This window comes from Porcisia hertigi, chromosome 26 (genome assembly GCF_017918235.1).
Source record: "Porcisia hertigi strain C119 chromosome 26, whole genome shotgun sequence".
Lineage (NCBI taxonomy): Eukaryota > Euglenozoa > Kinetoplastea > Trypanosomatida > Trypanosomatidae > Porcisia > Porcisia hertigi.
The window spans coordinates 115,303-131,340 of NC_090585.1; the positions used below are offsets into that span (position 1 = coordinate 115,303).

The following is a 16,038-nucleotide window of genomic DNA, read 5'->3' on the forward strand; positions in this document are numbered from 1 at the left end:
TTGTGCTTACTAAGATTATCCATCTCCCTCGACACACAATAGAAGTGTATGCGTGTGCAAGTGTAGCTGTGGACAGGGGGGAGGGGTCAATAGCCTCGGTGAAGAGAGAAGGGTGAGGATTTAGGTGAAAGAATAAACAACTCCACCTCATCGCAGCAACCGCCTCTTTTCGTCAACTCGCCTAATCATGTTTTGTCTCTTGCAGCCGTTAACGAGTTTTCTCTTGTCTGCGCTATTTGCACGAGCAACACCGATGCGGCTTCGACCCTCGGCGTCCCAACGCGTCCCACCAGACCTACAAAGATGACGAACGTGTCACCCAGTTTCTTTACAGGGTGCCTACTGTGTGTGTGTGTGTGTGTGTGTGTGTGTGCGTGTATGCGTATGTGCCACGAGGGGAGCAGGGCAGGCCGCTGGTGATGACTTTGTAAAACTTCTCGGAAATCACTTTCTTTTTGTTGCTGTGGTTTTCACGCCGTTATTCTGTTACCAACAAGTCAGCCAGTCAACAGGCACACACACACACACACACAGACATACAGATGTCACGAGAAGGGGGGAGGGGAGGGGAGGGGAGCCAGAGCATCCCCTCCCCCAAACATCTGTTGCCTAGTCGAATGCCAAGGAGTTAGATTCCTGCTTCCGAAGAAACACGCACCCGAAGCTGTTTGTGTGAGCATTGGCGTTGTGACAACCCTCATTTCCGCTTATTCCGACCACTTCGTTTAACATGGAAACCAAGACGCAGAAGCGCGTGAGCTGCTCTCTACTGGTTTGACGCACACGCCAAGTAGAAGCAGTGCAGAGACTCGAGTGCCTGAAAACCCAAGCGAATAAAAAAGTGCAGGACCTTAGACTGATGATTAGCGACGGCGGCGCCGCAGCGGTGGAGCACCTTCACCAGCGGCGTCCTCAACGTCATCCTCAGTGCTGACCTCTTCGGCATTCGTCAGGGCTTTCCCAGACGCGTCGGCATACTCCCAGCGGCGAGCGCCCCTCCACAACCTAGCAAAATGGGCTTGGCGCTGGGCTGCCACTTCCTCCGGGATGTCTGCCAAGTAAATCCAGCCATCCTCACCTGCCTCTGGCACCTCACTCTTGTCGTTCTCCCCAGTGGATCCCTTTGATGTGTCATCCGTAGGCGAGGGCGTCTGCTCTTCCAGGGCGTCCTCAGACCCTATACCGCCCCCCTCCCCCTCGCTGGCATTGCTTGATGGGAACTCTGGGGAGGCGGCCGCAGCTGTGGAGGATGCAATGGCCCGCTCTTTCCGGTTTTTCATCTCGCGCAGCGCTTTGCAGTCCGCGTCCAGGCGGATTGGACGCACATTCCAGTTGTGAACCCGCAATAACCGCAAGAAGACCGTCATCTCGCTGCTGGCGGGCCACGCAATGCGCGAAGGGAGGACGGGCTTGTACTCTTTCATCTCAGCGAGATGTGCGTCCTCGACGGCAGTCTGCGGCCGAGTCTCGCCCAATGCTCGATCGCGCGCCGCCAGTATGTCGTCCAGCGGCGGCATCGCGTTCAGATCCACATCCACAACATCTGCCGAAATATTGTGAAACGCAAAGGCCTCAGCGATCTCACTAACCGCACCGCTCCAAGCGTCTTGCACCGCTCGGAAAGGACCACGTCGCTCTGCATCCCCGGTACCGCCGATGGAGCGGTCGTACCCGTGATAGGTGGACTGAGCAAGGTACAGGTACGGTCCTGGCGCGAGCGGAGTTGTGACGCGCCGCTCAGGCGACAGCGCCTCTTCGAGAATAGATTCGCTTGCCCCGCGGCACACCGCCAGGAGGGAGCCTATCACCTTGCGTATCATATTGAGTAAAAACGATCCGCCCTCAATTTGAAAGAAGAGGAACGGCAACACTGTCGTGTTGTGCGGAAGGCACGTGGCGAAGGGGACGTTTGTGCCACTTGTGAGTGTCGTCGATGAGGCAGCGGAACTGCAGTCTTTCGCGTCCTCTGGCGAGGCAGACATCTGCGGCGGATACCTCTGGAGGTTCGTGTCGTACTCCCTCCTGCTTTCACCGTGCAGCGGCACGGGCACTCCATCACCAGCACCATCTGTGGTCGAGCACGGAAAAAAAAACAGCCGCGGGCAGACTTCGCTGCGGTAGATAACACGTAGGGCCTCGTCCTTTGTCGGCTGAATGACCTTCGCGCTCACACCGGAGCGGTTAGAGTCGATATCGACAGAAAAGTTGTGGTATCGGCGCGAGCCTGTAAAATGCGCGCGCAGCACCTTATTGCATTGCTCGGTCTTCGCCTGCAAGTCGCGCAGCCACAAGGACGCCGCCGGTTGAGCATCGGCGGACAGTGCCGTGACGTTAATCTTCGCTAGGTCGACATAGGGAACACCGTGGTGGGTTCGCTGCACCGAAACTGCCTCTTTCGCCAACATTTGAACATCAGCGAGACACCCGGGGTAACTTTTTTCGAGAGCGGCCCATGTGTCACAAGGGCGCAACAGCGCGTAGAGGGGCAACATATAGCGGTATACGCGTCGGTTGCAACAGTGGCGCGGAATGAAGCTGCCGGAGAGCAGCATCACGTTCGCAACACGGACTGTCGACGGCAGCTGCCCGTTGAGCTTTTCGCAGATGCCCTCAGCCTGCCCCACCTCCTCAAAGACCTCCTTGGGGACAAAGAAGCACACCATGTTTCGAATGGCGTGCACGCCGCGATCGGTACGGCAGGAGCGAGAAAAATGATGGTGCTCCCCGACAGGCCGTCCGCGTACAATCTCTGCGATAATGCCAGTATCCCTTAATGCTTGGATGAGCACGCCCTCCACGGTGTGGCACGTGGGTGCATGAGCCTGAAACTGCAGCCCACGAAATCCGCTTCCGCTGTAGAGGAGGCAAAGCCCAATGTGCACATGATCCTTTGGTGCCTTGCCAACCGTCATACGACGCGGATCGGGTCGCCTTCGAGCCGCCTTGTGTTTCATTCCTTCAAAGTCCGTCTCACCTTATGGTGTTAGTGTTGCTGATTAACTTTTCTTCGTTGCCCGCCTCTTGGTGTGGCAGAGCGGCGGGGCCAATGAGGCAAAGGGACCGGCTTCAATTATGCGTTGCAATATATCCCTTCCCTGGTCGGTGTGTGGGAGGCCGGGGCGAGGGGGAGGGAGAGGCGTACACGATGAGCGGAGAAAATCAGCGAAGTAGACGTATGCGTACCACACGGCAATGCATTGAAGAAAGACGCAGAAAAAAAGAGGCATGAAAAACGAGAGACATAAAGCGGCTACAGAGCCCAACATAGTGGAAAAAATATATATGAAACGAAACCCGCGATCTGGGGCTCCTACTGGGCATTCGTAAGCACCATGCGACATGGGGTCTGAAGGTCCACACACTTCCGCCCCCCCCCACTCCCCCCAGCCCCCAGCCCCAAGGATCTGTGAATCAGCTTCGACGGGTGCATATACTCCACTGAGCAGATCAGGGGGGGAGAGGAGGGGAGGAAAATGTTGTGGGCGCGTGAGAAAAAAAAAGAAAATTGGCGGTGGTGGACGGTTGCCTTTGAAGCTGCTCCTCTCCTCGCACCACCCCCGCCTCTTTTCCCTTCTTGTTTTCCCCACCACCACCGAATACACGGCTATACCCCCCCCCTCCCCGCCCCCACTCACACTCTGCAATCGTGTGTCTGGTAACCGCTGAGCCTCACAGCAGGGAAGCATTGTGGCGTCCTCAACGAGGCTCACAAAGCACATTATACGGAGTAGCGGGCGGGGGGGGGGGGGGGCTATGCGTACCGTAGAGGTGCGCGGGAACACACAGAGGGGAAGAGAATGGGGAGGAGGGAGAGGGGGTGGGGAGGGCTGAATAGAGCCCCTCCTCCAAAGGAAGCAGCCACAGAAAAACGGCAATGATGGATAACAGTGGCAGCCATTGTGGCACAGGCGCAACTGTATCATCTGAGACGTCTCTGTGAAGCACTAACGCATCCGCATGTCGGTGTGGCTGGGCGGTGTTGTCTCCCCGCAATACCCCACTCCCCCTCTCTTTAGAAGGGGGAGCCCCGTGAAGGATCGACGCTTCTTCATCCCAAGACAGTAATGGGGACGAAAGTGCCCGTCTTGGGTGGGCAGATGAGGCAGCGATACCGACAACAATTGCGGCTGCCTTTCAAAATGGTGGTTGTCGACGCACACGAGGGAAAGGGCAGACGCTTGCATGCGGATGGGATATTCCTTTGAGTAGGGCACGTGAGTAATCACCTCATGGTATCGCCTCGTACTCGCTCTGAATATCCCCCCTCTCTTCCTACACAAACTCACGCTTTGGCACGCTCAACCTGCTGAACAATCGCGTCAATGACCCCTACCAACGCCTCCACGGTCTGCGACGGAACCTCCTCCACGAAGGCACGACCCTTGTCCTCCGCAAGCGCCAAGTTCGGGTCGATCGGAATCGCGCCAAGGAACGCCACTTCGTACATCTCCGCCAGTTTCCTTCCGCCGCCCTTTGAGAAGATGTCGGTGCAGTGCGCGCAGTACGGACAGACAAAGCCAGACATATTCTCAACGATGCCGAGGCATCGTAGCCCCAACCTGTGGCAGAAAGACAATTCCTTCTTGACGTCGTCGGTGGAGACATCTTGGGGGGTAGTCACAACAACGGCACCGGAATGGTGGAAGCCGCGCAAGGCTTCGCAGAGCGTCAGGTGTTCATCACTCGTGCCGGGTGGGGTATCAATGATGAGATAATCCAACGGACCCCAGTTCACTTCTGTCACAAACTGCTTGATCATGGCGTCCTTTCTGGGGCCGCGCCACACCACAGCGTCCTTATCGCTCGGAAGTAGATAGGCAATAGACATGACCTTCAAGTCAGCCGAGGGAGCTGTCTCCTCGGCAGAAGCGCCAGAGCGTTCAGGTACGGCCGCGTTCGCGTGCAGCGACACAGGCTCCCATCCCTTCTCTCCTCGGTAGACATCGCACCCCTCAAGACCGCAGATCTTGGGCACACTCGGGCCGCATATGTCCACGTCGAGCAATCCAACCTGTTTGTGATGCACATGTGTCAGAGCAAGGGCAAGCTGGCATGCGACGGTCGACTTCCCAACGCCGCCTTTGCCGCTAAGAACGAGAATTATGTTCTTCACGTGGGCAAGCCCCGTGGCCTCCACAGCTACAGCGGCAGCACTACCACTGGCATCGGAAGGGGGCGCCGCGCCCCCTGCCACGGACGGCGTTGTCATCTGCAATAGTCCGTCCCGCTCGCTCCCTCTTTGCGGGCTTCCTAGAAAACAGTCTGCGGGACACCAGTGGTGGTAACAGTCGTCGTTCAGGGCAGATGAACAAAGAAGGAATCACAGGCGGCAGAGGCGAGAACCGATGCGGAGGAATAGGGGGAGGGGAGGCGAGGGGAGGCACAAAGGCTACGTGAAAAGAATGAATGACCGACGGTGGTGGTGATGGTGCGCGTGGTAGAGAGAAGTCGAAAAGAGGTGCAGAGGGAGCGTAAATAGAGGAAACACAGTACAAAAATACCGTCAGTAATGCGATGCCATTTCTGCAGAGATTAAACAGTGATGCGCAACGGTGGGGGAAGAAGGGGGGGGGGGAAGAAGGGGGGGAGGGAGGGAGGGAGGACCGGATGTTCCAATTCTCCTCTGCCTGCTTTCACCCCAGCCACGGCGACTGGCACACACCGTGAGCGGCCCCCGATCAACATCTCTGGTTTGTAATTCCGTACTGACAATAAAGTCGCCTCGTCAAGCAAACATGTTATTATAGATCTCTCTGCGTTAGTGGTTGTTTGTGAGTGAAGAACCCCTCAGCGAAAGCGGAGCGCTGATCCATGCGGAAGCCGCCGGGCGGACACAAGCGATGTGAGAGGCTGAGCGTGACATGACAGTCCCTCCTGTTGCTTGCCAGCCTCCCCACCCTCCTCCCTCTATATTGTTGCTGCCGGGAAGGGGGGAGGAGGGTGGGGAGGAGGACCCAACTGCTGTAGCGTTGAGGATACCTATCGTACACTGAAACGAGGAGAGAGCAAAAAAAAAGATCTGGCTGACGAAGTCATGACTTACCCGCGGGACTCACCGGGAGGGCAGCCGTCACTGACGTGTTCCCGCCTCCTCCTCCTCCTCCTCCGCCTTATGCTGGATGGCACCCCAAATCTCTTGCAGCTGCTGCCACGCCACCGTCGGTTGCGACAGATCGATTACGTAATGCACCAGCGGCGTATCCACCGCAGCCCCCTGTGACCTGGTAGCAGCGGTATCAGCCATTGCGCGTAGACGCTCCTCGTCACGTCCCATCTTGTCACGTACCCCTTGCTGCAGATCACGCAGGGAGCGATACCCGCACAGGTACATGGCGGTTACCACCGTTGTGGTGAACCCTAAGAACGCAAACGTGGTTCCCCAAAAAAGGGCGCGGTAGGCCAATAACATATGTTGCCGAGACGTCAACCGCTGCTGCGATGCGGTTGTCGGTGTTGCCTCAGTCGCTGCAGCGGACTGGTCTTTAGGAGGTCCAAAAAGCAGATCCTCCAGTGGGTCGGTAGTGTTCTCAAAGAGTGAAGTGGTTTGGGAGGACGTCACGGTCGTGGCCGCATCACCGCTGTACGTCTCACCAAGTCCAGTAGTGCCGTTTACCCTCATCGCCGAACCCGGTCGGATGTACATCTCCTCCATCTCCCTCGCACCAGGCAGCTGCGCATGCAATTCTTGCAAGGTCGGAATCATCGCCTCAATCTCTTTCGCACTGGGCACGTTGTCGCCGTTCACCTGGGAAGGACTCCATTGGAATGGCAAGCCGCGGCGGAACCCCCTAACCGTATGGCCAGAGGCTTCGGGATGGGGCGATGGAGCGGCCGCGTCTGCTGCTGCAACCTCTGCTGCCGAAACGTTCACTGAGGACGACGACGACGACGGCAGAGGTGAAGGATTCCCAACAAAAGTGCGCCGCAGCTCCACCACGACAGCACTGGGACAGCAAGCACGAGCAGCCAGCCTGTGGGGTCCGCAGCAAAACTCTGCCACCGCGCTCATTGGGCACCGCACGAAAGTGCGCATTTTTGGGGGGGTCAACGACTTGGATAGCAAAGCGTGTGCGTGTGTGTGTGTGTGTGTGTGGAGAAAGAGAAAGAGGGGAAGGGGTGGGAGGGTTACACAGACTACGAAAAAGTGTGATGGTGCAAAAGTAGCTGCACGACGTTTCTTCCCCGACGACGGGGGCGGGGAGGGGAGAAGACCAAAGTGAAACACGCAGGCAAGGACAAGGGGAGAAGCTTCTCACGGCCGCCATCCTCCAAGGGCTTGAGGTGCAGTTTTCTCTGCAGACACTCCAGACACCTCCGATAGAGAGAGAAAGAGAGAGCAACTAGACGCCGCGTTTTGTTGGGAAAGGGGTGCAACTCTTCTCTCGTCACGTTTACTCTCCCCTCCCTCTGCCCACGTGTGTGTGTGTGTATGTGTGTGTGTGCGGTCGCACTTCCTCATTTAGTGTTTTTTCCGGGGAGGCGCTTCCCCGTTGACTATTTTTGTGTTAGTTCAGTGGCCTTCGCCAAGCGCGCGGAAGGGAGAGGGGGATGAAGGAAGGGGAGAGTGCCGTCCACGAAGGCACCCACCGCATCCCTCCATGGGCATCGCTTACAGCCTTTGGGGTCTCCTCCACCCTCCACCCCTCCCCACACCCGACTGCGAGTCTGCCGCTAGAGGCACGCGTGTCTGTACATGATGCGCGCCCTCCCGTCACTTTCTCAAGAAGTGAGAAAGATAAAAGAGACCAGAACAATCCTCTAAAGTCACTACAGCACCCACCCGCATAGACGTCGTTGTTGTTGTTTTTTCGCAGAATGGGGACTTCCTGCGTTTTGTTGTTTTCGGTGCGGTGCTCTCGTTAGATGTCCTCGCCTCTCTTTTTTTCCACTTTTAAATAGTCTCCCCCCCTCCTCCTATTCGCGCCCTCATTAGAATTGGTTAGGGTCAAGTCGGTGTCACGGGGCTGCCGTCTGCGCTGCTATCCTTCCCACCATAATTTCCCTCCAGACAGACAAGTTGCCTGCGGAGGGAGGGGGAAGAAGGTCGAGAGAACAGGAACACACCTCACCCACACAAGAGGCCACTGTTGGGTCCCCTACCGCGGTCCGCTTCCCCGCCCCCCCCCCTTTGCGTGAATGTGCCTGTCACACCTCGCAACCGCGGCCCATTCAACCCCTTCGCTGGCATTATGACCCTCCCGCCCCCTCCCCCCGCCCGGGACACTCGGTGTGTCACACGTCAGTATGAAGTCTTCTCGACCCCTCCCCCTCTCATTCCACTTCACTAACCACTGCGCCCCCCCCCCTCCCTCCCCGCTAAGGGGTTGTGGGGAAAACAAGGGAGCTAGAAGGGGGAAGGAGGGGGGAGGAGGGGGAAGAGGAGGAGGAGGAGGAACAGGGTGACTACGCAGACACACACCGTACCGCTATCACAAGAGAGACTTTCCTCTACGAAAAGAGCATGAGGAAGGCGAGCATCAGCGCGAACAGGCCGATGGCCTCCGTCAAGGCGAAGCCCAGAATGGCGTAGTTGAAGAGCATCTTGGTGAGGTTTGGCTGGCGCGCGCAGGCGATGAGGAGGGAGCCAAAGATGGTGCCGATACCCATGCCGACACCAGCGAGCGCGATAGCGGCGAGACCCGTACCAACGTAGTGCAGACCCTGGACGGAGATGGCCACAGTGGAGGCCTGGCGAGGAGCCACCACGAGCGCGCTGGACGCGGCAGCCGCGCGGCGGGCGACTGGCTGAGCAATAGCGCGGCGCATCATTTTACTTGCCCGGAGGGTGGACACGAAGAAGTTGTGGTGTGGAAGGGAAGGAAGGGAGGAAGAGTGCGAGACGAAAGAGCGTGTGTGGAACCGGCGACGGAGAAAGGGAGTGGACTGTGTCTTGCGGTGGGAGGGGGGTACCAGGATCACGGAGGCCTAAAAACTGAACTAAAATCTGACATCCCCCCCCAAAAAAAAAAGAAAAGGAGAGGGGGCGACGTGGAGCAGCGCATGTAGTGCAACCACAAGATGGAAGGCGTGGTGGTTGGGTAGCCCAAATAATGGCACAGTGGTAGATCGACAGAGAGAAGGTTCGCAAAGAGGACAGGGAAAGTGGATGAGGTGTACAAAGAGAAGGGAGAAAGGTTGAGCAGCGATGTCTTGCAAATGCGCATGAGACGCGAAGGGTAGAAGAGTGATAACGCGCGCAGTACAAACAAAAAAGAGCGTATGGACGCCACAAAACACACAGAAAAGCACTGGCGCGTCTGTGTACAGCAGCACTAGCAGTACTACAGAAGAGGGGGAAAAAAGAGATACGGTATAGGCGACCTTTAAGTCAACCTCCCACTCGTTTTCTGCAGCGAACCACCGTGAGCGGGCCACACAGCGCACAACGCGACTGCTCCGCCCTCATCTGTAGGAGGAGGCATGGGTTTACTTGTGCGACCCAACCTTAAGCTAGTGGTTCGACGCTCATTACTCAACCTACCCTCGGATATCAAAGTGAGTTGTGACGGTTGTCACACAACATGAGGGGGGTAAAAGAAAAAAGGGAAAGAGGACAGAAGCGCCAGCAGCCACGTCAGGGGGCCAAGAATGGCGTCTGCCCCTCCCTCCCTCCCTCCCCCACCACCACCACCACCACCACACCTTCAGCGGACATGCACCATCCCCACACGCTGGAAATGTTGCCAAGGGAAAGGATCGAGGAGACCTGTGCGGCCGCACACCGAAGAGGACCGAGTGACAGCTTGCGGAAACTCGGGGGTAGAGGTGGAGTAGGACCAAAATAAAAACGCCCAGAGAAGCTCAAAGTCTGTCGATGGGAGGGGAGGGAGGATTATGTAAGTTTTCGCGCCTTGCCAAGTGTGCACCAGAAAGGCTCAAGATAAAAGGGCGGTGAAGGCGCTCATCACACGTGCAAAGTGGGGGGACGACTCTGAAACACCTTCATCACCCAAGAGTTCAAGACACATCTCTGGTGCAGTGCGCTCATCTGCGCTCTCGTCGTCAGCCACCGCTGCGACGCTCTCCATGGCCCGCTGCACCATCGCCTGATCATCACCAGAGAGCTGAACCGGTGAAGTTCGGTAGAGCACCTCCAGCAGCCGAGCCAGCGCACGACTCGCCAAGACACTCGGCGACACATCGAGCAGCAGTACCAACTGCTCGAGCAGCTGCGAGTGAGAGGCAGTGGGTGCACACGATTGCACAGCAGCGTGCACATGTGCCGCAAGCCGCTGCTGCTCGTTTCCATCGTTGGCAAACGCAAAACACAAAGCGAGGGCAATGGCCAATGGAATCGTGTGCTGGTCCGCCTGCACATCAGTGGATAGAACCAGCGCCTGCGTCGCATGCTGGCAAAGAAGTGCACGAAGAGGCCCTGCACTCATGCGCACCACGGAGTAGGTAACAGCGGCGATGGCACCGCAGAGCTCTGCCGAGGGACTCTCGCGTAGCATTGTCACCCATGCCTCCAGCTGAGTTGGCGATATCAACTCCTCTACCCCTGATTGTCGAAGAAGAAGAAGGGTGTACACCACGCGGAAGACGAGTGGTAGCATGTCAAAGTCTCTCACCGTGTGCTGCAGCGCCATCTCTAGCGCCTCCGATGCAGGGGGAGTCAAAAAGGTTCGGGAGGATTGGGCCATAATGAGCAGCAGCTCCCAAGCGCTGTCCTCCGCCCACGCCGCCACCGCATTCCTCGGCGACGTGCACGGCACAATGACGCAAGGCAATAGCGACCAGATGACAGCGTCTGATTCACCATGGCGGAGGCTGCTCCCGAGGCACTCCAGCAACATGCTCAAAGAGCTCAGGGAGTCTGCGCCGTCCTTGTCATTATCCATGTCACCAGCGTCCACGTCGAGCCCGACTGCAGCCTGCTCGACTGCCTTGGCAGTCTGGACCTCAAAGGACTTGATTATAGCCAGCACTGGGGGCAGGAAAAGCTGCACGAGAACATCGCCATGTGTCTGAAGAGCACCCTTCTCAATAAGAACGTGCACCAGCCCCGCCAGGCTCTTGGCGGTGGTCGGGCTCTGGACGCCAGAAAGCAGCTCCTGGATTGTGTGCAGCACCGTGTTCACCATGGTCGCCGGGACGTCAGAAAGTGCGAACCGACTATCTGAGATGAAGTTCTCTATAGACTTGAGCGCAACAAGGACCAGGACAACGTTTTGAGAGGAGACGGCATGGTGCAATACTGCCTCCAGTGCAGATAAGACAGCATGTCGGTCCTCTGTGCGTGTCACTGACTCGCACCACATACCCATCAGCCACACCACACGACGGGCAACAAACGGGGACGTCTGCGCTAGGGTGGCGGGGTTGAGCAAGGGCAAGAGCTTTTCGCGGAGAAAGTCGAGGTAGGCAGAGGAGTCCTCAGAGGCCATGGTGTAGTAGCCGATCCCGATTGTGTGCAGCGCGGCTGTGACAGGGCCCACGTCTCCCTCCTGAAGTAGCTGGTTCACTGAATTCCATGCCGTTGAGAGGCTCGCGCTGGCGCAACCTGTCGAGCCCGTGAACCCCAGAAAGAGCTGCTCTGCACAGCTCATGATGGAGCCCTCATCGTCCATGTCAACATCCAGCTCCGCTGCTACCTGCTCCGGGTGCCTGGACCACTCCAATAGGGCCTCCGGCGTGGTGGCGTCCGCCAGGTACGCGGCGACCATGTGCTGTAAGAAAGGGGCAAAGTGCGCTGAGGCGGTGAACTGGTGTAGACAATGCGCAATGAACGTGTCGCCGTCTTCGGCACTCAGCAGCGCTGTGAAGAGGCGCAGCGCTCGACAGACGGCCTTCTCCGACACTACACTGCCAACAGGGCTATTCACCACAGCGGAAAGCAATGGGAACATTGAGAGACGAGGGGCGTCAGACGAGGCAGCAGGTGACAACGCGCATGTCGTCCCCGCACCCTCTCCATCCGCGATCACAAAGAAGGAAGTGCTGAGCTCTTGAAGCCGGCTGGGAAAAAACACGACGGTGGCCTCGTGTATCTTAAGTGCGTACTCCAGTAACCGCTGCCGCCTGTGGCCATTCGGCGAGTCTGGCGCATCCCGCCCCAGTCCTCCCGCAAGCCGCCACGTCACCCCTAAAAAAAAATGGCAAAACGAGGGATCGAAAACGGCGCGGCCAAAAGTGCGGAGGCTACACTTGAAGAGATGAAGGCAGAGGTCGTATGCCTCAAGCATGTGCGTATCACTCGGGAGAAGCGCGAAAACGCCCGAGAGCGGTGCCACGCAAGCGCGACAAAGCGCTTCGAAAACGTTGCCCAGGCGACAGCCCTGCATCTCCTTTAGAAACGTGTGCAGGTACACCAGCACGTATGTAATCCTCGAGTACGACTGCACCGCGGTGGCCTTCTCCAATTCGGATACGTAGGACGTGACCACGCATTGGATAGACGAAGGGAGTGCACCGAGTGGGGCCTTGCGGGAGCTACGTCTCGACATCAGGGCAACAATACTACTCATCTTCCGCGCCAGAAGAAGAGAGAGGTCGGCTTCCTCTAGCAAAAGGTGCACATACAGCCTGATAAATCGCTCCTGTGCCTCTTTGGGCACTGCGCTGTGCCACGATTCGGCCACAAAGGCGATCACGACTGTGCACAGAAAGAATCGCAGCTCGGGTTTCTGCTGCCGCGACGCGATACCGTCGTAGGTATGCTGAAGAAACGCCTGTGGCTCCCGCTCCTGTAAAGTACGCAGCTGCGCCGCCGCCTGCTTGCGTGCGTCGTTGTCGGTCGAGCACCGCAGCACGTCCAAAAGTGAATCCATTTGGCGAATGGTGCACTTCTCTCTCTCCCCCCTCCCGCCCCTCTCCGGATGCCCTCGTGTGTGAGGGGGTGTGCGGGTGTTGTGTGTGCCTATGGGGCTTACTTAGTGAAGGAACGAGGCGTGGGACAAAGAGAAGCGTGGAGGCGGGACATAGAATAAACTCGAGAGAGCCCTATGAAGGTGAAGAGCTCACTGAGAAGCGGGTTCAAAAACGTTTGACCTGTGACGCATAGAGCACAGGGGTACGTGGGGAACGAGAGACCCACCCGCGGTGCGAGGAGATTTTTAAGTGACGAGGAGGGGTTGAACAAGCCAAAGCAAAGAAGGTGTGACAACGGGAAGTCAGGCGGTGCTGTATAGAATAGGAAAGCACAAGGCCAGAAGACGACCAGCTAGGCAGAGAGTTAAACCGGTACGCGACTTGAGGCGGGTTGAGTTAGCGAGTATGGGGGGGGCTCAGTGTATTCGCACGTCCTCGCTGTTGCTGCTGCTGCTGTCATGTTGAGCCTAGCACGGCCTTCTCTTCCCTGTCTCGTGAATTGGGATGCACGGAAGCAGACAAACGGTGCTGTGCGTTTTTGCGACTCAACACAGAAGCGACCAAATCTACACAAGAACACAGGGGGACGCCGCGAGAGTAGAAATGTGCGATCAAATGACAAGCCGCGACGATCATGCACGACTAGCTCTCTGGTTGGCGGTGCATGTCTGCACCAGGCCGTTGTTGAGAAAAAACAGGGGGAGGGGAGCAGGAGGAGGGGGAGGGTTCTGAAAGGTTGCCGGGGTGCAGACCAACTCGACTTATCCGTTCGATCTGCCAGGTCCAACGTAAGAATGGCACCCCCCCCCTCTCCCCAGTCAGACAACACGCTGGCCCATGGACCCGTTTTGTGGTGTGTCCTAACAGCGGCACAGAGACGTGAAGTTGCAGGCAGGCCCACTCAGCCACCTGCACACGGCCACAGTGTCCAAACGCTACCCCCGCTCTCCTGGGCCACGAGTTGCCCCGCCGCTGCTCCCCGCATTGTGCCCTTCGCCACGCCGTGGTATGTCGTGGGACTGTGCAGAGTCGAGTGGAATGCCTGCAATTCACGCTGGCACTGTGAAACGCCATTTGGTTGGCGCCACGGTGTGCACTCTGCAGAGGGTCTCTCCGGTGCAACAACCGGCCAGCCCCTCAACACTGACATCCGTTGCGATACATCACACCGACCTCCCCGAGTAGCGGGCATCTAGCGCGGTCACCTGCAGTGTAGGGCTTTGGCGTTGGCACCGGGTTATAGGCAGCGGCATGACTTCCTCACAGAGTGGGTCCTGCACAACGCCGATACCCCCCCCCGCCCCACCCCCGCATGCCGACCCTGCAGGACATCCCCCCCTCCCCCGAACCTCACTCTTCGTGCCTAGAGAATGCGCAAGAGGCAGAGAGTATTGAATCGAGGATCACCTTAGCGCTGCCATTCATGTTCGAAAAGAGAGTTAGACGGGACCACAAAAACAAAACTCCGAGACGGGTGTAGATGCAGCCGTGCCGCTAACCGCCATGGATCCAAAAAGTTTATTCCTCATTGGCCCCCCCTCCCCATTAATGTTTCATTCTGCCTCGACTATCGCTACGCCGGATGGCGGGAGTGGCCAACGTAATAGTCAAAAAAAGTTTCCCATCGCGTTGTCCACCTCTTGGGTGAGGCGCAGCATCATCTCTTGGCTTTGCACATCCAATGGAACGTAACCGACAAGCCCATATCCCTCCACAACATCCATCAATAGCCGGGTGTAACGGTACACGCGGCCGCAGTGCTTTGCCAGGTCAAGGTCTGCCAGCTGTGCATCCTCGACACGCTCCGCTGGCGTCAACCGAGGTACCGGTTGCGCAGCAGTCACGAAATGCTGCGCCATGCGATGCTCATACCGGCGACGCTGCAGTTGTCGCCGCCACAGCCTATCCATATTATTATCGGAAAGCATAGCAGATGCGTTGAGATATGTTTCACCATCGTCGCCGGTTTCCTCCAACACATCAGCCGGCAGCGTGTCCCACTTACTCAGCACGTTCACGTGTGGCAACTCATGGTCAATCATCGTCGTCAGCGACAGCACACACGAAGAAACGTATGTGGGCAAATCGCGCGTTGCGATGCCGGCGTCAACAAGGTGCACCGTACACAAACTACACTGCAGCCGCTTCGCCAGAGCGCGAGTGAGAATCGGCATGACCTGCGCATGAATATAAAACTCTACCTGACCAGGGCAGTCGATGAGCAAGTACGGTGCGCGCAATGGCTTGACCCCGGCAGTGGCCGAGCTGCCCCCTGGGCCGGCGTTCAACGACGTCGCCAGGACCTCCTGCACGCGACGCTCAACAGCTTCTTCCACCTTGGTGATGACCCAGTCAACGTTTGCCTGCATCACGGCAGCGCAGAACAAGTATGTGCCGTTAGGGCCAAGCCCTTCCTCCTGCATAACGGTGGCGTGGTCGACAAGTTCTCTGATATCGACGTCGCACGGGTATGGGAAGACGTCCTCGTTAGCGGGATCGAGGTTTAGCAGAACAACCGGACGCGTTGGGTCGTACACGCTCAGGAACTGACGCTTTCCCTCGCAGTACGTTGTCTTCCCACTCCCTGGTGGGCCGCAAACAAGCTCTCCAAACATAACGTTGGTCCTGTGTGTGTGTGTGTGTCTTGCGTATACGTTGGTTGGACTCGTCAGAGAGCCCCTGCCCCTTACAGGCTTGTGGGAAGCGAGAGGGGAGGGGGGCAGAAAAAAAAACCTGCGCAAAGGTGCGCACACTTCCCGTGGTACCCAGGGAGGCTAATCGAGCAAGCCTCCTGATAAAGGGACATAGCCACGGATGTGTGAGTGTCGAGCGCGCACGCAATAAAAATGAGAGACCGTTGAAAGAAGCGAAAAGGGAGAGAAAGAAAATGAAGATAAAAGAACCAAGTCTGTCAGCGGAGAAACAAAAGAATCACAGAAGCGAGCACGTGAACACCATATCCGAGCACAGCTTCAAGTAGAGCTACTTGGGGAGGGCTTGATACACATGTACATGTAGAGTGTGTGCGTGCGCGCGCGTACCAGACCAGGGTGGCAATATCAAACGACTCTGCCGAGACGCTTTGAAATTGAACAAAAGCAGCTAGTGGTGGCAAGAGGGACGCGCGTACCTGCTTCCCCACGGCGTATGAGCACCCCACCTCACTGTTTTCCATTGCCCCCTCCCTCCCTGGCCTCTCAGACAACTTTCATGCAGTTTATCCGTCGC

At 57.5% G+C, this 16,038-nt stretch overlaps 6 protein-coding genes across 6 annotated transcripts; all 6 read right to left on the bottom strand.

The window, feature by feature from the left end:
- Positions 1-863: 863 nt before the first annotated feature.
- JKF63_04071 (uncharacterized protein) lies at positions 864-2,954 on the bottom strand (the record flags this gene model as incomplete). Its single annotated transcript, XM_067900065.1, has 1 exon — positions 864-2,954. The coding sequence occupies one exon, from the start codon at positions 2,952-2,954 to the stop codon at positions 864-866; it is 2,091 nt and encodes a 696-aa protein (XP_067756249.1).
- A 1,328-nt stretch (positions 2,955-4,282) lies between these two features.
- On the bottom strand, positions 4,283-5,209 carry JKF63_04072 (uncharacterized protein; the record flags this gene model as incomplete). Its single annotated transcript, XM_067900066.1, has 1 exon — positions 4,283-5,209. One exon carries the CDS (start codon positions 5,207-5,209, stop codon positions 4,283-4,285), a length of 927 nt encoding a protein of 308 aa, XP_067756250.1.
- An 861-nt stretch (positions 5,210-6,070) lies between these two features.
- On the bottom strand, positions 6,071-7,033 carry JKF63_04073 (uncharacterized protein; the record flags this gene model as incomplete). Its single annotated transcript, XM_067900067.1, has 1 exon — positions 6,071-7,033. One exon carries the CDS (start codon positions 7,031-7,033, stop codon positions 6,071-6,073), a length of 963 nt encoding a protein of 320 aa, XP_067756251.1.
- A 1,415-nt stretch (positions 7,034-8,448) lies between these two features.
- Positions 8,449-8,769, bottom strand: JKF63_04074 (uncharacterized protein; the record flags this gene model as incomplete). The annotated part of the gene is made up of 1 exon (XM_067900068.1): positions 8,449-8,769. The coding sequence occupies one exon, from the start codon at positions 8,767-8,769 to the stop codon at positions 8,449-8,451; it is 321 nt and encodes a 106-aa protein (XP_067756252.1).
- A 1,106-nt stretch (positions 8,770-9,875) lies between these two features.
- JKF63_04075 (uncharacterized protein) lies at positions 9,876-12,770 on the bottom strand (the record flags this gene model as incomplete). Its single annotated transcript, XM_067900069.1, has 1 exon — positions 9,876-12,770. One exon carries the CDS (start codon positions 12,768-12,770, stop codon positions 9,876-9,878), a length of 2,895 nt encoding a protein of 964 aa, XP_067756253.1.
- Positions 12,771-14,417: 1,647 nt separating this feature from the next.
- On the bottom strand, positions 14,418-15,425 carry JKF63_04076 (uncharacterized protein; the record flags this gene model as incomplete). Its single annotated transcript, XM_067900070.1, has 1 exon — positions 14,418-15,425. One exon carries the CDS (start codon positions 15,423-15,425, stop codon positions 14,418-14,420), a length of 1,008 nt encoding a protein of 335 aa, XP_067756254.1.
- Positions 15,426-16,038: the final 613 nt, after the last annotated feature.